We start from the raw sequence: 14,530 nt of genomic DNA, 5'->3' as shown, positions 1-14,530 counted from the left end.
TAGTATAATGGGTGAAGCACTCAGAAAATTAAGTGTCTATCTCTTTATGAATTAAATTGTCCCAGTCACTCTAATATCTGAATGCCTGCATCCATCATACCTTCTGCATGTACTGTGCCAGTTTTATTTCTAATATGTGCATATTTCATGGAGCAGACAGAAAATGATCAGAGTAAAATCATTTACCATATAATTATGAATATTACTTCAGAAAAATGCACTTCCAAGTACACAAAAATGAGCGGGTGGCATCAGAAAGCTGCTTTCAGTATACCGCAGACTACTCAGTGCTTTCTTCCAGTATTGCTATGGAGACTATCGATTAAACACAAACCACTGCAAGGTAAGTGAGATAACAAGAAACTTTTGAATATATACTTCTGGAGGGCTGAAATTCAATGTTCCTTCATCTTAACAGAGCTGATTTAAGATGGAGAGGCAGACAGGAAGACAAACATATAGCAGAAATTATTTAGTGTTGGTAATCCTGCTCCATTTACAGTACATGGAGTAAGAATTTTTATTTGTTAATTTTTAAACAAACACATTTGTAAAAAATCACGGGCTTTGAGTGTAATAGCTAGCTAGACATGGATTTCTCCTTCTCGTACTCAGAATAAAGCAGTTAATTTTTGCAACTATTTTCAAAAATCAAATTATTTCCACGTATTCAAATATTTTAGTGTTTAACAGATTAAATTCAGAGTGTGTGAGAAACACACCCAGTGCTATGGCTTACACACTGCAAAATCATCACTGAGGACATAGAAGATTAAAGAATCATTTTTCAAGTGTTCCATGCTACCATGGCGAGGCTTGTTTAAATTCAACTGAGCATTATGATTGTTAATATTTGGGATCTTTACTAGAATGAAATACTGATTCCTCCTTAACATATAGTATAATATGACTTTGCTTTTTAATATGTGATACTAACATAAAAATACTAAAATGAAAAGAGTAGTAGTATGGTTGTATACATAGCACGCTATATATAAAGCTTGATTCTGCAATCATTTAGGCTTGTACAAATCTGCTGTACAAGTTACAAGTGTGTGGACTTGGATGTATGGATCAACACCACCTCAGGCACAACATATATCAAGCTGCCAGCCAAAATCTGGTACACACAAAATTAATGAGCATATCTGAAAGTTTGGCTGTGTATGGACAATCAATGTTTGCCAATCTACAGTTCAACTTTTTTAGATTTGGACTTTGAAAGTACTTTGAAAAATTAATACAAATTAACAAACAAATATGAGAGTATATTTTCCTACATTGACTCTTTCTCTGAGGTCTGACAGGTTGCCTTCTTTTCTATATATTGCAAACTCGGGGCTCTGAAGTACAGCTTCTGAGCGGGTCATCCAACTGTGTAGTTCTGTTGTATCGACGTCAAACCTGAGATATAGAGAAATAATTTTTTTTTTCTTTACACATAAAAGACTTAAAATTAACAATCACATCAAACATATTATACCAGGTGTTTCAACCAGAATTATGAATTAAATATAAAAAAAAGTGGTGACTGCCATCAGAAACAGAAGCTCTAGATATGTGGTATCTCCTGGAATGCAACCTAACCGTCAACTGCAAAACTTAGGAGCCCTTCTGTAAACCTGCAAATGCTTCCTAGTTTTTTATACTCATCTGTCTATGGAACAGACAACTCCACTTTCACATCCAGGTTTCCAGACTTATGAGCTGACTTCTTTTGTAAAATATGCAAAGAATGACTTTCACAGCTAAGACAAGCTACCGTCTCAATTAGGGAGGAAGGCTTCTCTCTGGGTTAACAGATGCACTTACAGCCTTCATACCACAAAGGTTCTGGTTCTACCCTCTACTGGCTGATATGAAGGATACAGGTCGGAGGAGGGAGGGAGTCTTTCCCAACTGATTTATGTTAGCTCTAGTTACCAGTCACCTGACCTTTAAAAAAATTTTAAAAAATTAGTACCATGTGGAATTCTTTTGTGCCCCTCCCACACTTTTCAGTACTTTATTTTATAGCTGTTTTTTTAAAATGGATTTTATTTCTTCACTATCCCTTGCAACACTGATTCACCTATTGTCATTCAGAAAGAGAGGAGTTCAAAATGAAGGTGCATTTAGGACTAGGTTTATTACGTGCAGGGACCTAATTTTCTGAGAAGCATGGAAGAGTCATGAAGCTGCTAGTTGATTTAGTCTCTACACCAAATGGTTAAAGATTTGCCTCCCTGTCCAGTCCTCTTGCCAGCACAGGTGAAGAAAGAATGCAAAGAGATTCAATGTAGATTTAACACACTGGGACTGAAGAAGCTGCTCTATAGAACCCAAAATCAAATTACTTCAGACAATTTCTCTAAAGAATTCCCTGACTTTAAAATGGGCTTTTGCCTGGCATATATTTAAAAATCTGATAATTTATTGTCTTTGAAATTCTTTCCCTTAAGTAGTGTGCATGCTTTGGTTTTCCAGCTGCAGAATGTGTGTCTGTCATCCTCTATGTCACCACCCTTAACCAAAGTGCTGTCTTTTACTCTGCCTTCTCTCTGTAGCCTAACACAACCTCGCTGTATTAAAATCTTGCTTCTTCTTACTCCACAGTATGTCAAAGATCTGACCTTTACACTCTGTCTATACTATTTGAAATCTCATACAGGCTTTTATCATCCCTCATCTTCATTACTGCAACTCCTTTTGCTAAGCATCCTTACCTCTCTCCCTTTTACCTTATTGCTTATCAGCTCCATTCAAAACTCTGCTGCTGAGGCCACCCTCATGGTCTTTTGTTCCAACAGTCTCTCCACTCAGTCGAATACAAACTTTACCTTTAAGGCAGTTCACAACTTAGTTTCTTTCTACTTACCTACTTCTGTATCTTATGACTCTCAGACACCACTTCCATTTCACCAACTCTGTCAGCCTTGATCCTGTTTACCTACTCTCCCACAAGCATCTTCACACTTTCTTCTCTGCTGGTTCTTATACATAGCATACTTTTCTGAGCTAGTCAGTAAAATTATTACCCTTTCTTCCAGATCTTTCCTCAAGACCCACATCTATTGTGATGCCTACAGGAAACTGCCAATTGATAACTACATAGATGACCGCCAGTGACCTTGGATACCTATCATTGTTTACTTACATTTCAAAAGTAAAAAAAGTAATTGAATGACTTAAAACTATCTGTGCACATAGATAAATGAATTATAGCCTCTCCTCCATGCCTATTCCTTCCAAGTGTCTGTTACACCCAGTTTGTCATGTCTTAATCTAGATTTTAACCTCCTCAGAAAAGAGACTGCCTTTACTGTATACTTAAGCACTGAGGAGCCCTGATCCTGATTTGGGCTCCTGGATGCTATCATAATAAAAATAAGTAATAACAATTAAGAAAATACAATCAGACAGCTATCTATCCAGACATTTTGAATCATCATCACTGGAGATTCTGAGCCCATAAAGCTAAAGTACAATTATCTAAATCACTTCATAGTCAAATTTGCATGCCTTATCCAACAAAGAAAAGCAAGGCAATTTTTAGTCTAATTATGGTTCTGATTTTCAAAGATCATTTTGTAGAAGCCAATCTTTTGTATTAAGCATTTATTTATGTGCAGGAAGTGAGGGTTATTTTGAAAGTTACACTGTATGTAGAGGCACACTAAAATTTCAGAATCATTTGGGGATTTATGGGCATGAGCTATTCAAACTTCCACACATATAGGCTCATAACTTGAATATCATGGAAGTGCAACCATTTTGAGCTGAGGCCCAGTGAAAATCTGTGGCTTGCAGTAGAGTAGCAGGTCCAAGTACATATGTAAATCAGTGGGTGTGACATTAATACAGCTTGCTAGCACTTCACTTTTGTTGTCAATGGCTGAAGATATAAAGCAGCATAATTTTAATCCATGACGATATCTGGCTGGTTGTCAGATTGATATCTCCTTCACTCTAAAATGGATGACCTCAAGCACCAGTGTAAGGGGATGAACAACAGGTCTTCTTAGTATATGTGACAATTCAGAAAGTAGTAGTGTAGGTAGAAAGGGCACTTCTGTACAGCACCTCTGAATATTGTGTCTTGCTACCTAGCAGCTCTGTGTTCTTAGGGAACTGGGGCGCAGTACCCAGCCGGTCTGACTCATGAAAGACCTTCCCCCTCCCCAGCTTCTGCTTGAACCAAAGCCAATTCGAAGGAAGACTTACAGAAAGCAATGAAAAGGCAGTCAGAGACACACCTAAACCACTCCAGACAAGGGTGACAGGATTAAGGAAACTCCCCTAGCCTTATTTGCATCAAAAGTTAGGACAGGGAGGCATCCCCAATAGCATACAGAGTGGAGAACAAAGATTCCAAAGCAATAACCGCATGGAACTGTGGGACCAGAAAAGCAGGGAAGCACTGCATGATGGGGAATTTCTGCTCCAGATGTTAATAAACCCGCACCTGCACACACCCAGCTCAGTAGTTATCAGACCAATTTGAGTAATAAATCCTTTACTGGTATCCAAAATACTGAAGCTGCCTAATTGCATTGTGAGCTCCCTCAAAGGAACACCATCCATAGGCAGGAATGATCAGTTCCTATTCTCTAGCCTGAACAAAACAACTTTGGTATACTCTCAAGAACCATAAGTTTACCCACAAACAAACCTAATGTTCTCCCTTGAACCACTCTTCTTTCTCTACAAAAACCCCTACCCATGCTCAAGTGCTCTGATGCATGGATCCAAAATCTGTATCAGTTCCATTTAGACTTCATCTTCTCCTGACTGGTCGTGCTGGGGGCTCTGCCTGTCTCCAGCACTCCGGACCCACAGCTACCACCACCACCTGGGAACCCTGATCGATTCAAGCTTCACAGAGTGGTGAGAACCTAACTCTCTCTCTCTGTTTAGGTAACCTTCTGAACCTGACTTGTGTGATCAGCTGAAGTTTTCTAAACCTGACTTTTGTAATCAAATTTAAGTTAGATTTAATATAATAACTGTTTCGATTTTTGGCTCCCCATGTAGTTATTACCTGGCAATAAATGACTTTAATAATTAAGCTGGTTGCTTCGCGCGCTCTCTGTCTGCAGCAACACTCCTCATACCTAAGCTAAAGATCCCTGCAGCACCCAAAAATCCTGTGGGGTTTGCTCATCAAATGGATTACTACCAGAACAATTGTAACATGAAAGTGGGGATAGGGACGTGCTGAACCTGGGGCATATGAGGGTGGCAGCTTGGAAGTGCTGCTCAACCCAGCCTGCTCAGGAATATTTTATTCCAGTGCAGTGCCCATGACATATGAGGGTGACAGCTTGGAGGTGCTGTTTGATCCAGCCTGCTGAGTCCAGGGACATATAAGGGGTCAGCTTGGGATTGGTGATTAACCCTGTCCTCTCAGATGCTCTCTTTAATGTGTGTGTATGTTCGTCTGATTCTGGGGGTGGAAGAACCCAGCCCTGGGGAACCTAAGTCCTGCAGGATAGCTTCATTTGGAGGGAACTTGCAGAAGAGAGAAGTAGAGCTTGGTATGAGAACACATTGACAGAAGTACAGAACCCCCAACCCAGAAGAGTAGTCCTAATAAAGAAGTATACCCCAAAGTAACAGGCAAATCTGGTAACAGTCTATGTAATCCAATGGCGAGTGAGTGCTATAGATCCCCTTCTGGGGCACTCCATAAAGGGGATTAGTTTTTATGGTCCCCAACTAGGGAGCTTTATCTCTTTAGATCAAACTATTTAAGCTCCTGCTTTTAGCTCTGGAGGCCCTTGGCTGAATCCTCAGTGTGTCAGCCAAATTGCTCTTTCTAACTTCTTGCTCCCCCACCACATTTGTACACTTTACCCCATTTATCAGGGACCTATTCATAGTACATCTCTCTGAATTGGCACATATATTGAGAGGACCTGTTCTTCATCCCTTTCCACTGGTGCTTGAGGTCACCCATTTTAGGATGAGGGAGAGATCTGACAACCAGCCAGAAGTCATCATGGATTAAAATTATGCTGCTTTATATCTTCAGCCATTGACAGCAAAAGTGAGGTGCTAGCAAGCTGTATTAATGTCACATCCATTGATTTACATATGTACTTGGACTTTGTTTACAGCAAGCCACCCTATGTTTATATCAAAATGTGATTTTGTTTGCTCCTCTTCATAAACATTGCCCGCACATATACTACATAAGCAAGGAACACCAGCAAAATTTCAGACCCCTGATTCCTTCCATTTTAGATTAGCTAAATATGGTTATATAATAGAGAACAGCAAACACTAAATCATACACAAGTGGACAAGGGTCAAACATTCCACAGAGCTGAAGATAAAGTGCTTGTCAACTTGCACACAGCTATGGTTTACACAGTTTGCAACTCAGTGAAGGCCTATTTGAAATAACATATTTTAATGAAATTAACCTCTTAAAACTGTTATTTCTATTTTCTACAACACAAAATCCAAAATTAGGTACTGCTGAAAATACAAAGAGAATGGACTGAAAAGCAAAGTCTGGCATAATCCCTTTTAATATATCATGAAAACATTTATTTAAAATAAAATCCTAGTTTATATGAAGAATAAAAGTATATGATTTTGCTAATGTTCACTAAATATTAAACACTAGATGGAGCAACTATCCAACTTTATCATGCCTTTCCTTTCCTCAAAGGACAGACTGTCTGCTTCATATTCACAGTTTGTCATTACATCCATAATAATACTGTGACAAATAGACTTTGCATGGGAATATTACATAGAACGCACAAAGTAATTTACCAAGTGACACCAGAAAGACTTCTTTACACATTATTCTGGGACATTAATAATACAAATACATATAAATGAAATGTTTAGCTGCTAAAACTGGTTTGCCTTTTAAAAGCCTTAAGGGAGTAAAATATTGTTTACAGTTTACATTCTTTTTGGATCATGCACATGACCTACACACTCCAGAATGTCTCAGTGACACCCCTCCCACTAAAATGCTGCAATGCATCATTCTATTTACTTTGTTTTTGTCTGAAAATACTCAATTATTTCTATTAACTGTTTGTAATGTATGTTTTTGATCCCAGTCGTCTGTTTTGTTTTTCTAAGGAGAGGTCATTTATTTTTAAAGAATCTCCCTCTCTCCCACAACTGAACATTTCCCATCCCTGAATCCAAACCAAATCATTCTTGGGTTATAAATTATTCAGTTAAAGGACCCCCACTCCTCTCTCCAAATGTGTCTGCCCTCCACCACTTACCTAGCGGCAAGTTTCTGGGTATAAAGGGGAGACACCACAGCCTGCTACCGAGAACACTTTTTTATAGCTTAATGGATAGAGCACTGGACGGGATTCAGGAGACCTGGATTTAATTCCAAACTTTACCAGTGTCCTGCTGCCACTCTGTCACTTTCCATGTGCCTCAGCTGCCCCATATGGGGATAATGACACTGACCTCCTTTGTAAAGTGCTTTCAGAACAGTGCATATAAAAACTAGGTATTATTATCACCACCACCACCATTATCTCCTATCAGGGGAACAGGTGGGCAGCCAAATCCACAATTCATGGAGAAACCAAGCTTCCCATTCTTCCTCTTTGAAATAGAGGCACTCAACTCATCTGCAAGGAGAGCCTGAGCTGCACTTTCATGATTATTATTTTTTTAAAGAAACCTTTTACTCTTTTAAAAATAATATAAAATAAAAAAATTAAAAAACAAACAAAAAAAATCGAAAGGAACTCTAGAATCCCCTCTACTCTTTCACCAATGCAGGTTGATTCTTCATTTTAAATATACTTTTTTTTGTTTGTTTTTTTGTGCAACCAACAATATTTTATAAAGTTTTAGAAGAGCAGAAGAGAGGCTGAGCAGGCTGGGAAGTACTACTGCCAAAAAATGCCACCCAAGAAAACGAACACGATTGTATGGCAAATGGAGGAGAGTAACACAATATGGTTATGTACCTTCAGAAATGTCAGATAAGCACTCAATGTCTGGCTGCTTTTTTCAGCCAAACACAAACCTCTAACTCGTGAAGACTCTTTTCTAGCTCTTTCTTTTAATAAATGATCCCCTGTGAAAATTTGGTGAACATATATAGAATGGTATAAAGGAGATAAATCAAGAACATTTGTCTGTTCCCCTGGCTCATGGCATAAGAACAAAGGGGACAGTCAATGAAATGAAAAGATGACAAATTCTAGATTGGAGAATTCATTGCCACAGGAAGTCAAAGGGACTGGACATTTTAGCAAGATTAAATTAGAGACTGAACATTTATATGGATAAAGAATATCCAATCATCCACTTGATTTTTTTGAAGGAATATTAAACTTCATGCTTCAGGGTTTAAGCCAGTCAAACTATTAGAGACCAGGATAAGACCTAATGGGGAAGGGGAGGGGCAGAATAGCCCACACCTGTCTACTACAGGGCTCTTATAACTTCTTCTGAAGTATCTGGTATTGACCATACATGGCCTAGGGAGATGAAAAAGGTCTGATGCACCTGAGATGCCCCATGCGGTACAGCTGCTGGGGGGAAGGCCAAACTGAGGTGCCAAGATGTCAGAGTCTGCAGTTGGGGACCCAGATAAGAGCTATTTCTCCCTATTGCAGTACACATGAGAGAGAGAGAGAGAGAGAGAGAGTGTGTGTCTACTCCTAAGAAAAATACACACAAAGAAATGAGATGTGTTTCCTGTGGTCACTGATCATCCTCTACCCCAAAGGTGAATCCAAGAGAATAGCTATTAGACCAAAGATACCAGGTAGTATGGAAGCGGGTAGAAGGCCACTAGTCCTTCCCCACCAGAAGACAATACAATGTAGATTTGGATGGAAATGGGGTCTGGTCCTCAATCAGTTCAGATATTTTGGATAAGCATCCAACCTTTTGAGATGTCTTTTCCCTATTATTGGATTTATATGCATTTTCAGTTCAGTATGCTGAAGCCATATAACAGCACACTTTCCCATTTACTATAGCTGGTCTGTATAAGAGTGTATAGTGTGCTTTTACACTCTATTAGCAATGAAGTTTGCATGCTTTTTATTTTATTCCCTATGTAGGCACAGGTTAGACTTCACTGCAACCAGGAATTCAACAGCAAAAATCCTACTGACTTCAGTGGGGCCAGGATTTCACCAAACAATCAATAATGCTGATCAGGATATACTGTGGGATTTTGGTGGAAAACAATGTTGCTTATCTTTTGACACAACAAAACAGTAACCATTATTCTTTCTGTCTGAAACTCATTTCCCTGACTGTCTTCTCAACTTTTTCTCTGAAGCTGCTTCCTGACTGGTTCTCCTCCTCTGGCACACTCTTGTGGAGTATAAAGGAAGGAAGGGAAGAGGATCTGTTAGTGGCAGTGCTACTAGAAATGCCAGAGGACAAGCTACGCCCACATGGTAACCCAACCACAGGCCATCAACCTCTCTGTACATCAGTTGGCTAGTTCTGAGTCTCCTATGCATCAACCACAGGTCCTTGTCAAAAAGGTAAGCCACTAAAAGGCATTTACTGTACAGTTATGTTGAATGAGAGCCCACATAATATTTGTCTAGGGACTATGTAGCAATAACTGCCATTCATAAAAATATACCTAGAAACTAATGTAGAAAAAAGTCTGAAAACAATGTAGATCACGTTAAAATTATTAAAATAATGAATACTAGATTTCCTGTTTTCATTTCTCCATACCTCAATAATGTTTTCTACCATTAATTATCAAGAGAGACAATACCAATGCATGGTTAATAAACATGGACTCTGTTTCAGCAGGAGCAAAGTGCTTTAGTTTTGAGTTGACACAAACTTACCAGATTACTATTGAAAAATCATCTATTTACTAATGGAAAAGACATAGGCCCCAGGTATGTACGAGAAACCACAGTACATTTACTCTGAAATGTTCTCATTCTAGTTTATCTAAAATTATGTTAGGGCGTGATTTGAGGTGAAAGATACAGAATATCTCCAGGATTGTATATTAGACTCCTTATATATTCCTTTTTAAAAAACAAAACAAAAAATATACAGAACACAATCTCTCAAATTTGTTTTTCAGAGGTTAAACTGTAGTGATATGGCTAAGAGGGCAACATACAGACAATCCCCCTCCCACTCTCAACAAACAAAAAACCCAAACAAACAAACAAAAAAAATACAATCCTGGTTTATTACTGTCAAACTACATCAATAAACTACATTGTTTTTTGTAGAACTGGCAACATGCCTGCAAGTTATCACAGTTTGTCAGTTCATAATTTGATAACATTTCCTGTTTTCTTTATAAATATTAATCATTTTAATATGTATCCTTGCCAGCTTCAATACCTTAGCTAGTTTAAGAGGCCATCGTTGACAAGCACTAGTCACCTTCATAATTCTCAGTTAATGTAATAATAGATGCTTCCATACGTAAACAGTTCCTATAATCCAGCGAACATTTAACAATCATCTGCTCTGGGACAATTTCCCCAAACACTGACTTCAGCTATGTAGTCTGCATGTCCCAATCAATTCAACTCTCACTATTAGAGATCAAAAGAATGCTAATAGAAAAGAAAAGTATGGACCAATACTGTGTACTTAATGGCTTGCAACCTTGGTTCATAGCTATAAATTAGTAAAGAGGCCCAGATAACCTTGGAGATCTGCAGTATTTATGATGGGACACTATCCCTTGGCAACTGGTGCTCTGTTTAGTCCAACTGATGTTCTCTATAAGAACAGAAGTCCTCTTACTTCACACTGAGATTGAGAACTCTTAACCATTCAGTTTGGAAAAAAACAAAAACAAAGGCAGACAGAAAGGGTAAGGTCCAAGACTCCTTCCCCCCCCCCCCCAAATAAAGGCAATTTTAAAAAATCTTTGTTTTCTCAATTTGAGAATTAAAATAATTCCAGTATTTCCTGAAATTCGCAGATGTTTTTACAGTATCTAACACCATGGGGCCTCTGTGCTGATTAAGATGTTTGGTCACTACTAAACTTTTAATAATGATAATAATGAGCATATGAAAATAAAGTCTTCAAACAGTTCAGAGAGCAGATGCAATAGCTTTGAGATTAATTAAAAAGTGCCCCTTTCAGCACCACTCATTTGATTTTAACGAGTCCATTATTAAACTAAACCAGTGGTTCTCAAACTGTGGGTTGCGACCCCATAGTGGGTTGCGATCCCATTTTAATGGGGTCGTCAGGGCTGGCTTAGGCTTGCTGGGGCCCGGAGCCAAAGCTCAAGCCCGAGGGCGTCAGCCCTGGGTGGCAGTGATCAGGTTGGAGGTAGGGCTTTGGCTCCCCTCCTCCCCTGGGTTGGCGGGACTTGGATGAGCTCAAGCTTCGGTCCCCCTCTTGGGTTCCTGTAGTATTTTTTGTTGTCAGAAGGGGGTCGTGGTGCAATGAAGCTTAAGAACCACTGAACTAAACTAATGGATTTCATCTATCACCATTCCATTTGTCATTTCATGGATATCTAGGACTCATTAAAAGAACAACTTTCAAATATCTTCAGAAGATACTAGATGACAAAGAACAGGAAAGTTTTTCTCTAATTAACCTTGCAACCTTTTGCATGTATGTATTAGGACACAGTGGTTTCACTCTAACAAGACAGACCACAAATATTTAGGTATATTTTATTGTCATAAAAATGTATTTTAATATTTCAGTGAAGGAATCTGATAGTATTGAAAAACATTTTTCAAAAGAAGGAACAGAATAAACATTCTCTTCAAGAATGAACACTTAATGTGACTGCAACAAAGGGATCTTTTTATTCAACAGATAAATCTATCTTGAAGTTTTATGTATCTGAGCACCTTTAGATAGGCTTGCAACCTAGTGGACTTTGAGTTTCTGGACCGTCTCTGAATTTCCTGTAGGATTCAGAATTATACCTGCTTATCTTTGTGACAAAAATAAGTTTTAGGTTTGCACAGCACACACAGTACGAGAGTGTTAAGTCTATTCCTTCACTTTCATCATCTACACAATTGTTAACAGAAAGCCTGATCCAATGCCAGTTGAAGTAATTGGGAACCTTTCCACTGATTTCAATGAGTGTTGGATAAGTTCCCTTAGTTCCACCCAAACTAGTTATACCGGGGATACACAGGACAAACCCTAAAGACAATGGGATTGCATAGGTGTGACTGAGGGCAATGTTTCACCTTGTAGACCTGTATTACTAAAAATGATGCACAAGCCAGAAAGAATAAAACCTGATTTTTAGATTCCAGGCTGACTTTGCAGGCCTTGAACGTGATTTTTGTTTTTTTTTTTAAACTAAAGGATTTTTTTTTCTCAAAGTTTTTAGCCACAATTGATGTGGAATGCCACAATGCCATTTCTAAGGACTCTTTTCAGAACAGAACAACACTAAGCATAGAAAATGTCATGCTTGTACTACAAATTATCACCTGTGGTGGTTCTTTGACGTAACAAAATAATATAACTTTAATATTAGCATAATACCTATTAAATATTCAGTACTATATCATAGTAATTTGTTGGAACCACTTTTACAAACTACTCCATAATCAGCCTGATAAAAACAAAAATACTAATTAATTACAATATTACTGGCTTACTGATTTTTTTTCCACAAAAACCAACTGCCCCAAATTATGCAAACATTCAAATAACAATAGTTAATCTTTGTTGTCTTATCCAAATTTTATCACTGATCTTCCCCAACCCTTTAGAACTTCTCACCTCTTCCTAATTTCTGAATCCACTAGGATCTGCCTCTTCTTGTGTGGTGGAGGTGGTGGGAGTTCTTCTTTAGCATGCTTAACCAGGATTTGTTCTCTGCTGGTCACCATAGTTACAGTTTCCATTACAGTTGTCTGTGTTAGTGATGTCTGAGTGGCGGTGACAGCCTGTGAAATCTGTGAGACGTATTGAAACAGAGGTCACACATTGCTTGAAAGACTTCAGTAAAGACTGTTTGGAGTGCCAATAGGAAATAATGAGAAACTGCTCCTGTCTGATCCTGGGTTGACCTTCAGAACAAAACAACACTGTATTGAACTCAAACCAAATTGTTTTATCTGACTCATGCTATGTGAATAAGACATCTAGGAAAGTCAATCTCAAAATCAGAAGGAATCCTAAGTAGAATGTATTTATTGATGATTTATAAATCATGTCAAATGAACACAGGAGAAAAAGCTAAAGCCTGTTTCATGAAAAATGTATCATATTTCTGTAATTTTTCTCATGAAACAGGCTATTTTAGCATATTATAAAATGCTACTGTTCCTTCATTTTAAATATGTATTTCTTGAGAACTGACCAGGGTGTCTTTATTTGACTTTGATATGAATGACAGGCAGTAAATCTTATTTTATTTTACTGCTTATCATAATTTTCAAATTGATATGTTTTAATTGTCATGAATTAAATATTTGTGGCAAAGAGCCATTAACTAATTTACAAGAAATCTTAGCTTGGAAATATTGACTGTGATGTGAGTAAATATATAACTGAATATGTTTCCATAATTAAAATCTAAGATTAATGGGATCATAAGTCCCACTAATATTTACAAACATAAAACTGCATATTGATCTATTGAAGATGCTTTCTTTGGCCAATATATTCCAGTGCTGCACAGGTCTGAAATACAGATACATGCAAACAGGTTAGTTTAGAAATACATGCTGCCCACTTCAGTTGGCTAGGTAATGCAGAGATACTTAACTGACTTCAACAGGAGTTGTGTGTGTTTATATAGCTTTTGGAATGAGCTCTTGATATTTGGACCCATTGTTGTAATAACTGGGTCTACAAATTTACCCCAATGATAAGCTCAACTGTGAAACATAAGTGCAAGTTCTAAAATATCATAGTAACCTATAACAACAAAGGGGGGGTAGGGTGTGCACACGCACACACACACACAAAGAGAGCGATAGAAAGACTGAATTAGTTCCAATAAAAAAAGATCTATTTATATAATTCAAGGACTGTGTTAAGATTATGCCTGGTAAGAACAGTGAGACCCCGGAAATCAATGATCCAGAATTGGTGTGTCAGAAATTAGGCCTAATTGGTGGATAAAATAATGAGATGAACCTTAAAATAATAGACTTTGGGGAGAAAAACTGGTGACTGGAGCAAACTTCACCATTATGGTTGCCACTCCCACTGTTTCCTGGGATACCTCACTTTCTTCATCCTAATCCTGAGAATGTCCTGACCAGACCAGGCTTGATGACATCACCCCCTTCACTGGCTGTGGCTGAATCCCACCGCCACCAGGGAAGACAGACTGTTACCCTGCCCCACTCATGGGTCCTTTTCCTTCCCCACCTTTTGCCTTCTGTCTAATCATAGTCTGGTTTAGATGGCCAAAACGATATATTTTGCAACACTGCTGTAAGCCTGTGACCAGAAAAGTAGCTAAAAGCGTTGTCCTAAACAATCTGATGCTGGTACAAGTTTTCCAGGTCTCGGGCTGGCTGATAAGAGTGTGCTGGGCCCTGTGTTTCTCTAGAGGTGACTTTGCAAATGAAAGTCAATGCCAGAGACA

General features: G+C 38.3%; 1 protein-coding gene across 11 annotated transcripts in view; it reads right to left on the bottom strand.

Moving 5' to 3' along the window:
• The window catches only part of DMD (dystrophin), a 2,125,007-nt gene that overhangs the window by 1,273,357 nt on the left and 837,120 nt on the right, over positions 1–14,530 (bottom strand). For all 11 annotated transcript variants that reach the window (XM_050936430.1, XM_050936437.1, XM_050936440.1 and 8 more), the window contains 2 exons: positions 12,709–12,884; positions 1,281–1,404 (listed from right to left, as the gene is read on the bottom strand). In XM_050936430.1, the coding sequence (XP_050792387.1) occupies positions 1,281–1,404; positions 12,709–12,884 (300 nt within the window). The remainder of the gene's footprint in view (positions 1–1,280; positions 1,405–12,708; positions 12,885–14,530) is intronic.

The sequence above is a fragment of the Gopherus flavomarginatus genome, chromosome 1, assembly GCF_025201925.1.
Source record: "Gopherus flavomarginatus isolate rGopFla2 chromosome 1, rGopFla2.mat.asm, whole genome shotgun sequence".
Taxonomy (NCBI): Eukaryota; Metazoa; Chordata; order Testudines; family Testudinidae; genus Gopherus; species Gopherus flavomarginatus.
This window is presented reverse-complemented; position numbering and strand designations above follow the sequence as displayed.